The sequence below is a fragment of the Balaenoptera physalus genome (genome assembly GCF_965194825.1).
Source record: "Balaenoptera physalus genome assembly, chromosome: 16".
Lineage (NCBI taxonomy): Eukaryota > Metazoa > Chordata > Mammalia > Artiodactyla > Balaenopteridae > Balaenoptera > Balaenoptera physalus.
Window position 1 is genome coordinate 86,757,725 of NC_138898.1, and position 16,148 is coordinate 86,773,872.

Below are 16,148 nucleotides of genomic sequence, written 5' to 3' on the forward strand. Positions count from 1 at the left end.
GAACCATTTTGGGGCAGCCTCTTGGGTTTAAGGATCAGCTGTGCTGGCAAACAAAAATAAGCTACCAGTGCTCTGCCCAAACTAACCTCTCCTTCCAGACACACAGGCCGGTGTGTCTGCAGTTGCATTTTTATTACCTCCACATTTTGAAGCAGTTCATGACCAGCAGAGTGCTTTGGGGACATTTTTTACAATAAATGAAAGCATTTCTTTAAGAAAAAGGCAATTGTTCCTTCAGTAGGTAAGCCTCCCGCCCCGCCCCTCCCCTCCGCACCTGAGGGAGCAGCCCGTGGGGACCCGAACTGGTACCCTAGAAACATCGAGCAAAGCGATCCTTCGCCTCCCTGACCCCCTTCCCTCAGCAGCTGGGATGAGGGCGGCAGACTCCTCACAGGTCATTTGATCTTGAGATCCTTCAAGGCTGACTCCAAGCTCTGGAAGGAGACAAGGAGAAGACAGGCTGGTTCTCAGCTGTCCTGCAGACACCCCACCCACAGGGACCTGACCTGGGACAGAGAACCTGGTCTTTGGGGTCAGGCAGACCTGGGTTTGAATCCCAGCCCTAAAGGAAGGTGCTGCAGAGGGTGCCAAGGCCCAGATGCCAAGGAGCCCTCACCCCACTGAAGGGCCCTTCTGCAGGAAAGAAGAAGAAGGACTGGGGCATCCAGGTGGCTGCCAGGGAGAATTGGGCGGCCTGGGGGGAAGCGAGGCGGTGTGGGGAGGGCAGGCCTCACCTTCACGTCCCAGATGCTCATGCCGCCGTCCATGCCTGTAGTGCAGAACTGCGAGCACTTGGCCTTTCCCCCGCTGAGCACCGAGATCTGGCTGCAGAGAGGATGAGCGCCTCACAGATCCCAGCCTGTGCCCGCGCTGGGCTCCGGCCCACCCTGCCCTCCAGGAGCTCCCCAGCTTCTGCGGGAGCTCACTCCGGTGAGTGTGAGTGTGTGCGCCCAGCAGGGACAGCCCAGGAGGCCGGGCTGCGAAGGACCACAGAGGACGACAGGATGGGGCTCCGGAGTCTGCTTTCGGGACGAGCACTAGTCCCTGTGCAAGGAGCACAGGGCAGCCGGGCAGGTGGCACAGGACACACAAAGGCCTGGGCAGGGGCTGAGGGCACGCGTGCTGGGGAATCAGAGTGACGGAGCGTGGCAGGGCGGGGAGAAGCAACAGACGGCACTGAGTGGATGCAGGGCTAGTTCTGAAGAGCCCTGAAGGCCGGGCAGAGGAGTTCAGTCTGAAGACATCGGGCCAGGCAGCCACAGGAGGGTTTAACTAGCCAAGGGGCAAGGTCAGAGTCTCGCCACACTTCTCCCTCTCATTTGTCCTGGGGCGGACGCCTGTGGCTGGGGGAATCCAGGAGTCTCTGGCTCTGGTTCCACTCTAGTCCCTCAGGGAGGCTGCTGCGAGACCCTTTGTTCCGCCCCGCCCCGCCCCTCCCCTCCAGTCACCGCCCGGCCACCCCCCAGAACGGTCCCACAGCGCGTCCTGAAAACTGAAAACGCAGAGCGAGGCTGACTGCTCTGCCCCCACCTGATGCAAAACCTCGAGAGACTGACCAGCTTCCTAAGTGGGCCCGCACCTCGACGCTGCCGGGGTGGGCGTGGAGCTCGCCCTTCGGCCCCGCCCTCACCTGACGCTGTTCTTGTGCAGCGAGTCCAGGCCCCCGCTCGCCGCCGCGCTGCCCTCCGAGCTCGCCTTCTTGTCGAGGTTCTGGAAGCGCTCGCGGGCCGTCAAGCCGCGCTGCGAGCTTTGCTTGGGCACGTCCAGCCGCCCACCGAAGCTCAGCGTCCCCGCGGCGCCATCGTAAGTGAACAGCACCGGGAAGCAGTCGTGGCCCTGCAGCGGGGAGGGGCGGGGTGCCATTGGAGCGCCCCCTTTTTCCTCCCGGGGAAACCCAGGCTGAAGGGGAGGTGCAACGCTGAGGGGCACCCGGCCACAAATCGGGGGGTCCCAGAGGCTGGATGCAGGGCTTGGGTGTAGCACAGGGAAGCCGATGCCAGCTCGGGGACACAGCCGGCGACCCCAGGTGTAGTAACAGGGACTGGATGTCGGGGCTGAGCAGCTAGGAGCAGCCCCCTCAGCCCGCAGGGCCAGCGTTCAGCTGAGAAAGCTGGTCTGGGACTTCCCTGGGAGCCCAGGGGGCCTTGTCCTGCCTAGACGGTTACACCTGCTCTGGGAGAGACCCCACAGCTGGACGTTCGTCTAGGCAAAGCAGGCCTGATCCCCCTCTGGGACCCCATTAGGTTTCCTGAGGCCTGAAAAGAGCCTTGACAGGTGGGCAGGAGAAGGGAGGGAGAGTAGTGCCCTTCTGGACACACACAGGACTGCACTCCCCCACAAGCACTCATTCTCTGAGTGAGGAGGTGTGGTCCTGTCATTTCCATGGGCCAATAAAATGTAAGCAGAAAGGTTAGGATCCAGGACCCAGTTCCCCACTTCCCCTCCTCACTCCACGGGAGACAAAGCTCCCATCTGCACTGAGCAGAGACCCCCCTCACAGCGCCCACGCTGGACAGTCAAAGTGAGCAAGAAACAAACCTTTACTGTGTTAGGCCACTGCTGTTGGGAACTTTTTTGTTGTTGTTACCGCAGCATAACCCAACCTATTCTGACCAATAGAGATATGGATGGATGGGTGGATGGATGGGAGGAAGGAAAGGAGGGAGCGGGGACAAGTAGAGGGCTGCCTGGGCATCTCGGGGCTCGCTGGGAGACCTGCTGTCACCGGCCCCTGCTCCCCCTCCCCCCCCCCCGCCCCCTTACCGCTGCCACCAGACTGTTTTCTGTGATGAAGGTCAGGGCCAGCAACGGCAGCGTTTCAGAGGCCAGAGTCGCGACGCTGAGTGAGAGAGAGACGTCAGCCACACCGGCCCCTCGTGCTCGGTGCCTGGGTCGCCCCCCCATTCGGGGGACCTGTACTCACGCCATCTTCTTGTCGGCATCAGCCAGGCACACGGTGCTGTCATGGCTGACCCAGGCCACACGGCTGCCGCTGGCTGAAAAGCAGACACCGTGCACCCAGCCGCAGCTACTGCTGGACTCAAACATCAGCTCCCCGAAGGGCATCTTGGAGCCCCATGGGGTGGGTGCTGGCCGCTCCTCCACCTCCTTGATGTAGGCTGAGAAGATCCTGCCGGGAGAGGCAAAAAAGGGGGTGACCGGGGGTCTGGGAGGGGCCTCACAAGGGACTCCCTCTCCCAAACTGGCCTGCTGAGGCCAGAGCACCCGGCTGAGGTCAAGGGTACCGGAGCCGGCTTTTCGTGACCTGCATCTTCACGCTCGGACAAGTCTGGGCCTCGGTGCCCACTCTGTGCAATGGTGTGGGGTCAGGAGGTCTCCCAGCTCAGGGCCCTGGGAACTCCCAGGGCCCTCGGGGCCCTCACCTGAGGACTGCCCATCCACGGCTAACGTGGCTCCCAGGGCGTCTCCTGTCCCCCTCACGGTGACCACTACACTCCAGGGCTAGCCCCTAGGATGTGCCCCACCTCCTGCTCTGCACCGTGAACCAATCCTGCCTCCCTTCCTGCCAGCTCCACCAGCTCCACTCTCCATCCCAGGGCCAGCGGGAGTCATCTGACAGGTCAGGGCGCCGACGAGCCTCATCAGGACCTCGTCCCCTCTGTGCCTGGGGCCTCTGGGGCCTGCTGTAGCCTCATTTCCCAGGGCAGATGCAGAAACCCAGGCCATCTGCCTGGAGCTGGGAGCCGGAGGCCTTGGGAGACTCCGGGCAGGGGGGGTAATGGGCCCAGAAGTGACAGACAGCCAGTGGCAGGTGGAGACTCTTTGTTCCAGGCCTTAAGATAACGAGGCAGGGTTTGTCCCAGCCTATCAGTCATTTATACCTTATTGTGAAAAAGTACACCCACTCATTTTCCCTCAGATAGAAGCCAATAAGCTGAAGGAGTGGGAGGTTCTAATGAGCACAGGAGGGCCTAGAAAAGAAACCTTGCTGAGGTTAAGCGGCGGCAAGGGGCACATCCTTCTAAGGCCCCCCAGAGGCTGGAGAGAGGACCCCGGGATGACCCTTCAGAGAGCAAAACCCCACAGAAGCTCGACGGGGGCCCCCAGGTCACCTGCTGGCAGCAGAGCTGGTCTGGAAGGCGGGTCGCGGGGCTCCCAGGACAGCTGCCCCCCACCCTCCCACCCGTCCCTGCGTTGCTGGCAGGGCCCCCCTCACCGGCACTTGAAGTCGCAGGAGCCGGCGGCCAGGAGCACATTGTTGGGGTGCCAGTCCAGACTCAGGATGGTGGAGCGAATGGGCTTCTTGATGTGCTTGCAAACCCACCTGGACACGGCAGGCAGACAGGTAGGGAGGAGACGGGGACACACAGGTGGGCACCCGCCAACCCAGAGGCTCCAGGCTCCCACTGGGCCCTGCAGACCACAGAGGTCCCAGGAGGAAGGGGCCTGGGCCCAGGCCAGCAACGTGCCGGGTCCCACCCTGGGTGGGGACTCCACACCTGGTCTTGCGACAACCCTGGGGCAGCTCAGTGAGGAGAAGTCACGAGGCCGCTAACTGGTCAGGGTGGGATTTGAACTCGAGTCTCTCAGACTCCAGCCTAACTTCCCGCCTGGCCTCTGCCCTCAGGGACCCAGGGGAGAAGATCATGACGTGCCTGGGAGCTTGTGAGTAGGCCCTGGAGTGTGATGGGCCGGGAGCCTTGGGCGAGTGATCTGCCTCAGGGCCTTTGCACATCTGTAACGTGGGGACTGCAGCAGACGCCCAGTCCAGGGGGCTGATGGGAGGGGGCGGGTCAGTGCCAGCAGGTGTGCAGGGCGTAGCGCGATGCCCACAGAGGCAGCCCGGGTGCCGCCTGGGCCCTTATGACTGAGACGGGGCTGTGGGAGGGCGGGGGGCTGTACAGAGAGCCCTTCGCCTCACCTCCAAGGGCCAGAGAGCACACACTTCCCCAGGGTCATGTGAACAGGGGTCCTGACTCCCCGTCCCGTGCTTTCTGGGACCCTCTTGCCCCACCACCCGTTGGTCTGCAGCGCCAGGTCCCTCCCAGCCCACTCTGGCCCCGCCCAGGCACCCACCAGTCGTTTTCCTGCTCAAAATAGCAGATGGAGATGACACGGGAGCCACTGCCCACAGCGAACTTGTTCTCCTGGGGAGCCCAGCGCACACAGCGAGCGGCGCGGTTGATACGCAGGATGACGAGCGTGGGCTTCCACGTGCGGCCTTTCAGCGTCCACACGTAGGCATTGCGGTCTGTGCCGCAGGTCACGATGCGGTTACTCTCGGGGGCCCAGTCGATGCCTGTGGGGTGGGAGGAGGCACTAGGCTGAAGCCATCCAAGCAGAGGTGGCTCTACAGTGTACACATAGGAGGGGCTTAGAGGCCACAATCGGGATGAAAGCTGCTCCAGGGGGTGCTACTAGAGTTCACTGGGGGTGTTACAGCTCTCGCAACTATCAGCAAACATGCTAGAAGGCCAAGCCAAGAGACAGAAAAGAAACGGGTCCTTGGTAATGCTGAGCTGCTGGATCACACCTTTCCTGAAGCCCTTAAACTTCTGAGTTTTTCAGTAACATAAACCAATCAATGTAATCCCTTTATAACTTAAGCCAGTTTGAATCAGGGTTCCGTTACTTGCAACCCAAACTATCCTACCTAACACAGGGAGTAGGTGGATGGCCCGGCCCTGCCCTGCCTTCTTTCAGGAAGATGACCCCAGCCAGCCCAACCCACCTGTCACCTGCCCGTTGTGCTCCTTGAGCTCGTGCACCTGGACCCACTTGTTCCCGCTCTTCTCATAGATGTGCACCTCGTGGTTGTTGGGGCAGATGGCGATCTCTGCAGGAGAGATGGGCAGGCGTGGGGAGGAGGCATGTGTGCCCAGGCTCCCCCCTTCCCCCATGACTCCCCACCTTCTCAGGCCACCTGAGCAACACTTTGTCCTCTGCTAATGCACTCTCCTCCTCTGCCTCAGGTCCTGCTGGGCCCCCCTTGGGACTCCTCCCCAGGGGCTGGCCACCCCTCATCTGCACCCCACAGCCCCAGTGTCCCCAAGGCAGTCTTGCAAACCTCCGGGAGCTCTCCCTGCCCCCTGCTCTGCCCCTGCTCCAGCCACGGTCTCCTTGCTGCTCCTGATGACACCAGGCTCTGCCGCCTCGGGGCCGTTACACCCACCCTGGCCTTTGCACGCTGGCTCCGTCACCTCCTTTGGTTCTCCATGCAAACGTCACCTTCCCTGAAAGCCCCTCCCTAGCCCCCTTTTCTAAACTAGTGCCTTGGCTCCTTCGCTTTCGCCTCACCCTTCATGTTTCCTCAGAGCTCATTTCACTGCAGGTTACGTTTCCCATCCCCAGACCCTCCCGTAGCCGTCAGCAGAGGGCAGACCCGCTGTCGTGCCCACCCGGTCCTGGCGCCCAGAGCAGCGCCTGGTGCAGGCAGGGCCGTGCTCTCGCCTCCAACCCTCAGTGCCCGCTCGCCTGGCTGCCCTGCTTGGGTCCCTTCCCTCCTAACACTCAGGACCTCAGGATTGGGGGTGAAGCAGGGGGACAGCTTCCCGCGTCATCCGATGGGGGGGGGCACTCACGGGTGCGGTCCTTGTTCCAGGCATGGCAGCTGATGGGCTCTGCCAGGAAGCTGTGATAGGCCATGGCTGCTCGGCTCCTGTGCCCAAGACAGAGAGCGAAGCCAGCTCAGCCCCGCCCTGCCCCAGCCGGCCTCGCGGGAGGGCAGCAGGGGCCACCCTGGCCTCCCGACTCTGGCCTAGCGCTTTGCTTCCCTCCTGGGGCCTCAGTTTCCCTCCTCATGAAACAGCAGCTCTCATGGGATGTGTCCGAGGCTCCAGGGGACAAAGACAAAGGATGGGGTGGGGAGTGGAGGCGGGGAATGGGGGTGTGGGCGAAGCCACTACCATGAGTGGGGTGTGCTGGGACCCTGCCCCAGACAGGCCATCACTCATCATCTGTGCCTCAGTTTCCCCATAGGTGGAAACTCTCGCTCCCCAGAAGGAGTGAGCCAGGCCTCCTGGCCTTCGCACATGCTGTTCCTTCCCTCTGCAGGGAAGGTCAAGCCTGATGTGTCTTGGAGGCCAGTTCTGTCCACATTTCACACCGGCGTGCTAGTCTCTCTACACCACCAAATGTCCACCCCTGTTCTATGCGGCAAAGTCCTGCTCAACTGGAAAGACCCAAAGAGATCATCACTTCCTCACCCATTCTCTCCCCACCTCAGCTTCCCAGAGTCATGGGTAGAGCCCAGCAGCACTGCCTACCAGCTGTGTGACCCCAGCATATCACTCGCCCTCTCTGAACCTCAATTTCCACATCTGCCAAATGGGAACAGGAATCCTGTCCCCCGCCCGCCGAGGTGTTAAGAGGGTGAAATGAGACGACACACCACGCCTGGCACATAGTAGGTGATCATGAAATGGCAGCGCTTTGTCTAGAATGGATGTGCCGGCACCCGGCGTGCTTCACCTGTTTAGGGGTGGGCCTCCCGGCCGGACCAGGGGCCGATCCGGGGGCACACGAGCCTCAGGTCTTCTCACTGGCTGTTCCCTCGGCCTTCGAAGCTCTTCCCCCAGATGCCTGCACTGCTCCCGCCCTCGCTGCTGCCATTCAAGTCTGTGTCCAAGGCCACCTTCTGAGCAAGGCTGCTGTCCACCCCACCTCCACACTCCCTAGTCCCTAGTTTTCTCCAGGGGATAATCTTACTGAACACGTGTTACCTTGTGCTCATTCATCCTGCCCATGTCTTTCTCCCCCTGCTGGAAAGTAACGAGCTTGATGGAGACACACATTTCTGACCATCATGTTTACATTTCTATCCCCGGCGCCTAAATGCGTGGCACATAGTAAGCACTCAATAAATATTTGATGAACACAATTGTTTACTGTCATTAGTGTCCAGCAGAGTAAGTTATTTTTTAAAATGTAAAAAAAAAAAAAAGCCACACCACATTCCCTGAACGCTGCACTCACCAGCTCTAAGCCCTCCTGCATTCTCGACTTGAGCCCCAGATGACGGATGTGAGGGCTGCGGTTGGAGGGGAAGCCACCTGCTGGAGTCACGTGGCCCTGACGTGGGCGTTCCCAGGCCCTCGGCCGCCTCCCCCACCTGACTGGCAGGTTTGTGGCCGGAGGCTGGGCCCCAGGAAGGCCGCTCCTCAGCCTGGATCTGAGCCCTGACCTTCCCGGAACCCTGGAGTCTCTCTCTGCCCCCAGGGGGGGTCTCGACCAAGACCCCTCTGGGAGGAACAGCACTGAGTTGGGGCCCAGGCACGAGGGTCAGGCTGCAGTGCCATCCATCATACTGCTGGGGACTCCGGGGCTCAGCGACCACAAATCCCGCTTTAATTTATAGCAGGAAGTCCTGGAAAGTTCCTAAAGCGGCACAGACCACCGCGCACACGTGCACGGAGAGGGCAGGGACCACCGCGCCTGTTCCCGCAGGCCTAGAGCAGGGCCCCGGGTGGGTTCCCGGGCAACATTTGCTGAGAAAGAAGGTGGACACACACAGCCAGGCGGAGGCCACACACACGCACGCGCGGTCAGCCTTGCACGCGCGCGCACGCACACACCGCTCCCATACACACACGTGTCAGCCTTGCATGCGCACACGAGCACACCGCTCCCACGGCGGCCGCCTCCCCAGCCTCTGTCTCCTTATAAGGCCTCTTTGTGTAAAGCAAAGGCCCCGGAAGTGGCCTCGGAGCCCAGGTCAGCAGGCCCGACGGGGTTTCCCCAGGCACTTCTGCTGCATCCGGCCTGGGTGGGCAGGGGGTCATCCACGTCTCCACCGCAGATGCCAAGACTCAGAGTGGGAGGGAGCACCTAGGCCTGTCCACTAAGCTGTGCTGATCTGCCTGCCCCCATTCCCCAAGGTCACAAATGGGGCAGGGGGCGGGGCGGGGGGGTGGTGGTTAAAGCCAGAAACCCACTTCCAAATGCCAGCTAGGTTCTTCTTGGCCCCTGACTCCACAGGAGGCCAACCACCCCCTCCCCTTCACCCCAGGCGGCCCAGAAGAAGCCCAGGGGGTCCCTGGACCCTAGACTCAGCCAGAGCAGAACCCAACTTCCCAGCTCCAACTGTCCCGGGCTCACTGTCTGGCCGGGCATCTCTGCCCCTTGCGGGCTCTTGGCGAGAGTGTCCAGACGTGTGGGCCGGGCTCTAACAGCCTGTCTAGGGACTTTTCAGAGTTCCAGGCTGTGAAGATGGAGACACTGGCTCTACAGAGGACCGCGGCCCCCATACTTGCCAATATCGCAGCTGAGAGGGCTTGGGGACCCTGCCCATTGTCTCCTGGGACCCAAAGGTTCTCAAGGGGGAGAGGGAGGGGCTGATAAAGACGGCCACAGCACAGTGGGACAGACAGGTTCAGAGCACACCTATCAGCCGATCACACTTTAGCATAAATTCAGACAGAAATACTCCCTCGTCTGCTGACCCACACTGTACAGGGGGGAGGGGGTACGGGTGGAAGGGGTGGGAGAGAGGAAGACGTGTTTTCCCCTTTTCATAACTTTTTCATAACTTCTGCAAAGCGGTTGAAAGCAGCAGGGCCTCCCGAGGACTCCCTACCCCCACAGGTTACAAATGCGGAAGTGGCAGCCCAGGGAGGGGCGTGGCTTCTCCAGCCACTGCAGGCTTGGGGATCATGGGATCATTCCGTGTGGTCAGATCCAGGAAAACAGCCTTCACACCAGGCCACCCCGCCACAGGAACTGTGACTTAATCATTCCCAGGGAAACCTCTACCCTACCAAGGGGCGGGAGGGGAGGGTGGGGCGGGCACTGCCCGAGTGTGGACAACGCAACCGCTCAGCGGTGTCTCCTGGTGGAGACAAAGGCAGGCTGAGGCCATGGCCCCGGGAAACCGACCCACTCATCGCTGTGACCCTGTGAGCCAGCCCTGTGGACCCATTTGATTGTCAAGGACAAAGAGAGAGGAGGGGGCCCTGGGGATGGCGTTGGCACTGGGAGTCCACGTCTAGTGCTCTGTGCCCCCATCACCCTGGAAAGAGAGTGAGGCTGGGGGAGCACAGGCCAAACCCCGACAGACTCCCCCAGCTGGTTCTAACCGCCCCCCACCAGCCTGAAGCCGGGATCTCCCTGTGCTCCAGGTAGCTCTTCCCCCGTGTCTGGCACACAGTAGGTGCTCAGGATGAATGGACGGGGGATCACGCAGGGCTGGGAGAGCAGCATGATGGCTGGGAGGAGCTTTGGGTCTCCAAGGTGGGGCGTGGGTCTCCAGGCATGGGGTGCCAAGGACCATGTACCAGGGTGTGGACATAAGCTGCACGGGGACAGGTATATTTGTTTTGTTCACAGATGAATCCCCAGTACCAATTAGAGTGCCTGGCACATAGTAGGTGCTCAATAAATATTTCTTGAATGTGGTTGCATGAATGAATCACATCCGTCTTATGGTATACTCCTTATAGACCAGACCTATTATTTCACTGGTACATGTATGCAATTTGTAAATATTTACTGGGGAGTATGCACTCAAGATTTTTTCCTGATAGCGTCAACGATCCAAAAAGCTTGGAAATCATCAATCTAAAGGGTCCTCTCTGAGGATTCGGGGAGAAAACAGCTCCCTTCCAAAGCAAGGCAAGCCAGGCGAAGCCCCCAGCTGCCCAGCCAAGGGTCTCAGGCCTCCCATCTCTTTCTTACATGCTGGGTGCAAATTCTGACTCTCTCCATACTGACTGGGTGCCCTCCGCCAATGTTTCCCCCACATCTCTATCCAGAAAAGTCTGGGGCTGGACGAGGCACCAGCTGTAGGTTCTTTCTTGCTTTCAGAGAAGCTTTGCCAGCCCAACCTTCTCTGAATCCAGAGGTTTGACTGCATTGGAGGCTAAACCAGGCAGGAGCTGCCTGCAGCAAGGATCTCTGCTCTGCAGGCACTCAGGGAAGTCCCCACCCAGCTCAGCCACTCCAGGGAGCTGCCAGCAAGCCAGTTTGCACATGTGCTGAGCAGTTACTCAACTTCCTGTTGTGTGTGGAACAGCCCTCGTCACCCCAACAGACCAGCCAATCCCTCCTCCCCAGCTCCGCTCTTGAGGTCTTACAAACCAGGCAAAGTCAAGAAACACAAATGAAAATAATCATAAGGCACCATAAAGCATCAGCTAAAATAATCCAAACCAAACAAAACCCCAAAACACATAAAACTCAATGCTGGCAAGACTGTGGAGAAATTCTCATTTGTTGCTAATTTGTTCAGCCTTCCTGAAGGGCAATGTGATAACACTCAATCCAACCAACTGGGTGGGAACAAACAGAAGAACACAAACAGGAACTTAAAAATTGTTAACATTTTTGGTGGCATAAATTCATTTTGGTGCTAAAAAAAATAGCTGACTTTTTTTTAAAGCAAACATGTTCATAATAATCCTCTTTATAATGGTGACAGGATAGAAAAATCCCGATGACTACAAATATGGAAAGAGAAATAGTGATATGAACATGTTGTTATAAGACCTATGTGGATAATATACAAACACTTATGTAATTAACTATGTAATTAATTAACTTACTTGGCTTTTTTTTTTTTTTTTTTTGCCACTTGGCTTGGGGGATCTTAGTTCCCCCACAGGGGATCCAACCCGTGCCCCCTGCAGTGGAAGCACGGAGTCCTAACCACTGGACCGAACTGGCATCTTTAAATGCCCGGAATTTACCCAGGACTTTGACATACATTCTCTCTTTTACACCCTAAAACAAGCCCAAGAAGTTTTCCAGTGTTTGTTTTAACCTTCATCTTGTACAGGAGGAAACAGACTCAGACAAAAGCCAAACTTTGCTCAAAGTCACCCCACTCCTAACTGGCACAGTTTGGGATTCTGACCCCGAATCTCAGAGTTTAGGTTCACCTGGACACTTTGATAAATGTAGGCAGGCCTTATAAATAACAGCAAGGACAATAAAAGTGCATGTTTAGGCCCTGTGTGTGCCTTACACACATGATCATATTTAAGCCTCACAACATGAAAGTTCCCCATTTCCCAGATAAGCAAAGTTGAGGCCCAGAGAGGTTAGGTGGCTTGCAAGGTCGGTGGCCACTGATGGAAGAAGCTGGCGCTCTTACCAGTTTCTGGCCCCGGAGACCTCGCCGGCGGGGGTGCTCTTACCCACCGGGCAGCACTGCCCGCCAGGCGGGAGGAGCCTGGGGACAGCCCGGAATAACCTGAGAGCCTCGGCGTCCGCACCAGGCTCGCTCCTGCGGCTTCACGCCAGTCACTACTGTGTCCCTGTCACCGCCCGAGGTCCCGGCCCTGGCCGCGGTCCCCACGCCGCCGGCGACGGGGGGCGCCGCTCGGAACGCTCCGGTCTAGCGCCCGGGAGCTGAGGGGGGAGCGTTCCGGACCCGGCCCGCCCCTCCCTGGACCAGAGCCCTCGGACCGGGCCCAGCTGGCGGGAGGCGGGCTGAGGGAGGGGGCGGTGGCCGGGAGGGAGGGAGGGAGGGGCGAGGCGAGGCGGCGGGGGCGCCAGCTCATTTCCCGGCTGGAGCAACCCGGAAGGCTGGAGGACGCAGGGGAAGTGACTGGGCGTGGGGCCCTGCGGCCCGAAATAACGGGGCTCACCGACGGCGGGGCAGAGGCGGGGGGAGGGGGGAGGCGAGGGGGGGCGGACGCGCGGGCCGGGGCGCCCCGAGGGCGCAGACTGCGGGGGGCGGGGGTGAGCGCTGCGGTTCCCTCGCCCGGAGGAGGCCGCCCGCCCGCCCGCAGCCCGTGCCCCGCGTGTCCCCTCACCTCCAGGCGGGCCCCCTGTGGCCCTTCTCATCCCCGATCTCCCGGCGGCCCCTCGTTGCGTCCTCCCCACCTGCATGAGGTCCCTCCCCGTGCTCCCCACGCCCACCACCCCCCCCTCCGGGCCGCTCCCGCGCCCCCTCACCTCGGGGCGCCGCGGCCGCGGACTCTGGGCAGTCGACGCGCCGAACCGGCTCTGGGCCCCGCGCAGCTCTGCCACTTCCTCGTGGGCGGGGGGCGGGGCCTCCCGGCTCAGCCCCGCGGGGACCGGGCGGGACCCGGGCGGGCGGCTAGCGGTTGGAGAGCCCTGGTCCCGCCCACCCCCCCGGGGCTGGGGCCGAGCCGACCCGGGGCGCCCTGACGGCGTGCGCCCCTCGCCCCCTGGCGGGCGGGGAGACTGAGGCTCGGCGAGGGGGGGGGCACCGCCCGGGCGGGAACCCGAGCCCGGCAGCGCGCACGGCCCCCACCCCCGCGAGCGGCCTTGGGGAGCGCCGGTGGCCCAGCAGCTTAGCTGCCTCTCCCGGCCTCAGGCCCCGGCCGCGCGGGGACCAGCCCTCCATTCGCGAGCGGATGCCCGCTGGGCGCCCAATGTGCGGGGTGTGGGCAGTCAGGGGAGCCGAGGCAGCCCGCCCGCCGCCGGGGTCCTCGCTTCAAAACGGGGGCGCCAACCCCCGGCTGGTCCAGTTCCTTCTCAGTGCCGACTTCCTGCCCCTCTTTCCACCGCAGACCGCTTCCGACCCTTAAGTTACCCAGCGGCCTCGCAGCCGCCTGTATGTGGGTCTTGGGCCAGGTAGGCCCGGCGGTCTCTCCATCCCTGCCCTCTGCCTCATCAGTGGAGATGTGGCCAGGTGGTCCCTCCCGCTAGGATTCAGCTCAGCTGGTCAGCCAGGCACTAAGCAGAATCACGGATGGGCGTGGGGTCTTCGTGGGTCTCAGGAGGTCCGGGGCCAGGCACCCACCCTGTCAGGGCTCCCCGCTTTGACCCATGCTGTTCTTTCTGCCTGGAACACTTGTCCCACGCTGTCCCCACCTGGCCCGCTTCCCTTCATCCTGCAGGACATGAGTGAGTGTCTCTTAGGTCACTCTGTCCCTGACCCCCTCCTCAACAGGATCCTGTGCTCACCAGTCCTGGCTCCCATTACACAATTCAACACCTGGGGGCAGCCGGGAGAATGAAAGGTGTCCAAAGGTGAGGAGCACTTTGAGGTGAGCACACAGGGTGCTTGGGAAACTTCAGCTTCGATTAGTAGGACCCTGGCCTTCCTGGCTCTGAGGAGACACTGAGGGGCTGTCAGCAGGGCCCCCCATCCAGCCTTGGCAAATCCAAGTGATGGCTTTGTCAGAGAAAAGTTTCAGATGGTCTGTACTGGCCACCCCCATCCCGTGAGGACAAGTGCAGTTTAATGCTGAGGTGACACTTGTGTCCCTGCCTTCCATTTACCCCTCTGCAGCTTTGCAGATGCCCAGGGAACCATCCCAGGTGGGACTGAGCCCCATCTCTGATGGTGGCCCCTGAGTGCTCTCACCCAATCAGCTTGTGGTCTCCCCACCCCACCTCCTGGACTTGTGACCTGAGACAGTGGGTCAAAGCAAAGCCCAGGATTTCGAATGAAGATAGAGGGGAAAGCAGCGCCTTCTGGAATTTGAACACGAAAGTGGAAGAGCCACAGGGAAGCCTGACAACCCGGGGGGGAGGGGAGGGGGGAGCGTGATGGAGAGAATCCCAGGAAATGACCAGAGCCTTGGTCAACCTCTGACTGGCAGCCTGAGCCCAACCTGCCTCCGGGGGTTTCTTCAGGTACGTGAGCCAAGGAATCTACTTTTTAAGCTGCTTTGAGTTGCTTTTCTGTTACTCATCCCTAAAAGCATCCTAACAAATATGCACAGCTGAGGACTCCCTCTTCCTCACGAAACTGAGGTAATTTGATGAGAAGAAGACTCAAGCTTAGTGTGAGCAGAAACCATATTTGCATTATTCACGCTGCTCTTCCCGGGGCCGAGATCAGTGCCTGGCAGCCAGGAGCACTCAGTATGTATTTGCTGAATGAATCAATGAATGAACAAACCAGTGGGGTTAGAAACTTGAACCCACTTCCGGCTCTGCCACTTAACCTGTAGTGTAACTTCAGTCTTCTTGCAGCGCCTGGGTTTCCGCATCTGTAAAGTGAGGCTTATTCCTAACAAGCACTGCCCGGCCACCTCACAGGCCTGCAGTCACTGTGGGAAGACCCAGTAGATGGGAAACACACCTCAAGCTGGGAAGCGACAGGGGTGTTATTTGAAATGGCTCCCTTGGGGAACAGTCTTCTAAGCCTTAAATGGAGCAAGTCCTTGGGTGAGGAGAACCTGGGGGTGGAAGAATTTCATCTGGAGCTCAAAGAACAGCTCAGAGAGCTTTCTATTTCTGCCTGGAATCTGCCTCCCCTGGTGCCCTGGGATGAAGGTCCTACACTCTCCCTTCTTCCCCGCCTTCCCAGGATTCCCAGGAAGGCAGCCACACACCCAGGCTGACTCCTCAGGGCTGGCTGACTCGAGGAGGGCCGTCAGTTGGGGTCTGGTGCAGTGTTTCAGGGCCATCAAGGTCCTCCCTGGCTCTCTGCTCCTTCCTCCTTGCTGCACTGGCCTTACTGCCTCCTGGTCACAAGGTGGCAGCCTAGCTTCAGGCTTCTGGACTCAGGAGGTGGTGGGCTGGCCAAGGCAGCGGGAGACCAGGGAGGAAAACCTTCCAGAAGCATGCAGCGCGATCTCCTTCTGTCTCAGCCCCTGCCCACCCCTGAATGGGGACCATAGGTCTCCCCCTGAGATCGAAGATTGACACCCGGTACCAGGAGGGAAGAGGGGAGACCCTGGGCCTCCTTCCAAAGCCACGCACACATGGAGGTCTGGAACACACGCAGCACTCCTCAGCTGGGGCCTGCTCACACCCCTTCCAAGCCGCACGGCTCAACTGAGAAACCGAGGTCTACCAGGAGACCCCACAGGTATCGCCGGGGGGGGGTCCCCTCCTGGTTCCAGTGACATCACCCTGCTTCTGAGTGCGGTGACAGAACTGGGCTGGGTCGCTAGGCATCTCCCCTGCCTGTCACCACCCAGCAGGAAGCATGCTTGGTGGTTACCCCTGGGGCTCTGGAGAGGCTGCCTTGATACAGGCTGCCCTCCCTCTCTGAACTTGCGTTCTGTCATCTCTAAGATGTGGCAGTCACAGTTCTAACCCTGCAGGGTTGCTGTGAGGAGTTCCTGCCTATCAGGTGCTTCCCTTGGTGCCCGGCACCGTGACCTTGTGTGCGTGGCACACGTTCTTGCTGTGTTGGATCCGCGGATCCTTCCTCATCAAGCCCCACTCAGGTGACTGGCTCCTCTACCTTAGTAGCTTTCAAACTTTTTTTGACCATGACCCCCATGGACACATGTTGCGGCCTAGTCCACAGCCCCCCTGTG

General features: G+C 60.2%; 2 protein-coding genes across 4 annotated transcripts in view; one reads left to right on the forward strand and one right to left on the reverse strand.

Annotated features, from left to right (window-relative positions):
• Positions 1–16,148, forward strand: part of PDAP1 (PDGFA associated protein 1) — a 29,039-nt gene that overhangs the window by 11,309 nt on the left and 1,582 nt on the right. The window lies entirely within an intron of this gene.
• Positions 114–13,010, reverse strand: ARPC1B (actin related protein 2/3 complex subunit 1B). 3 transcript variants are annotated; one of them, XM_082429858.1, is made up of 10 exons: positions 12,856–13,010; positions 6,543–6,619; positions 5,693–5,797; positions 5,038–5,260; positions 4,178–4,285; positions 2,924–3,130; positions 2,764–2,839; positions 1,631–1,836; positions 735–825; positions 114–434 (listed from the first exon to the last, which is right to left on the reverse strand). In XM_082429858.1, the coding sequence occupies exons 2-10, from the start codon at positions 6,604–6,606 to the stop codon at positions 396–398; spliced, it is 1,119 nt and encodes a 372-aa protein (XP_082285984.1). In that variant the 5' UTR covers positions 6,607–6,619; positions 12,856–13,010; the 3' UTR covers positions 114–395. The 3 variants fall into 3 exon arrangements, with proteins under 3 accessions (XP_082285984.1, XP_082285985.1, XP_082285983.1); XM_082429859.1 differs by lacking the exon at positions 12,856–13,010 and adding an exon at positions 12,050–12,297; XM_082429857.1 differs by lacking the exon at positions 12,856–13,010 and adding an exon at positions 7,683–7,760.

What these genes read in the sequence shown, in the direction of transcription:
- ARPC1B (XM_082429857.1), bottom strand. An exon ending in GCACAACGGGCAGGTGACAG is followed by an intron (nt 5,261 to 5,692) that starts GTGGGTTGGGCT and finishes CCCACCCCACAG; the next exon opens with GCATCGACTGGGCCCCCGAG. An exon ending in CTGCACAAGAACAGCGTCAG is followed by an intron (nt 826 to 1,630) that starts GTGAGGGCGGGG and finishes TCCTCTCTGCAG; the next exon opens with CCAGATCTCGGTGCTCAGCG.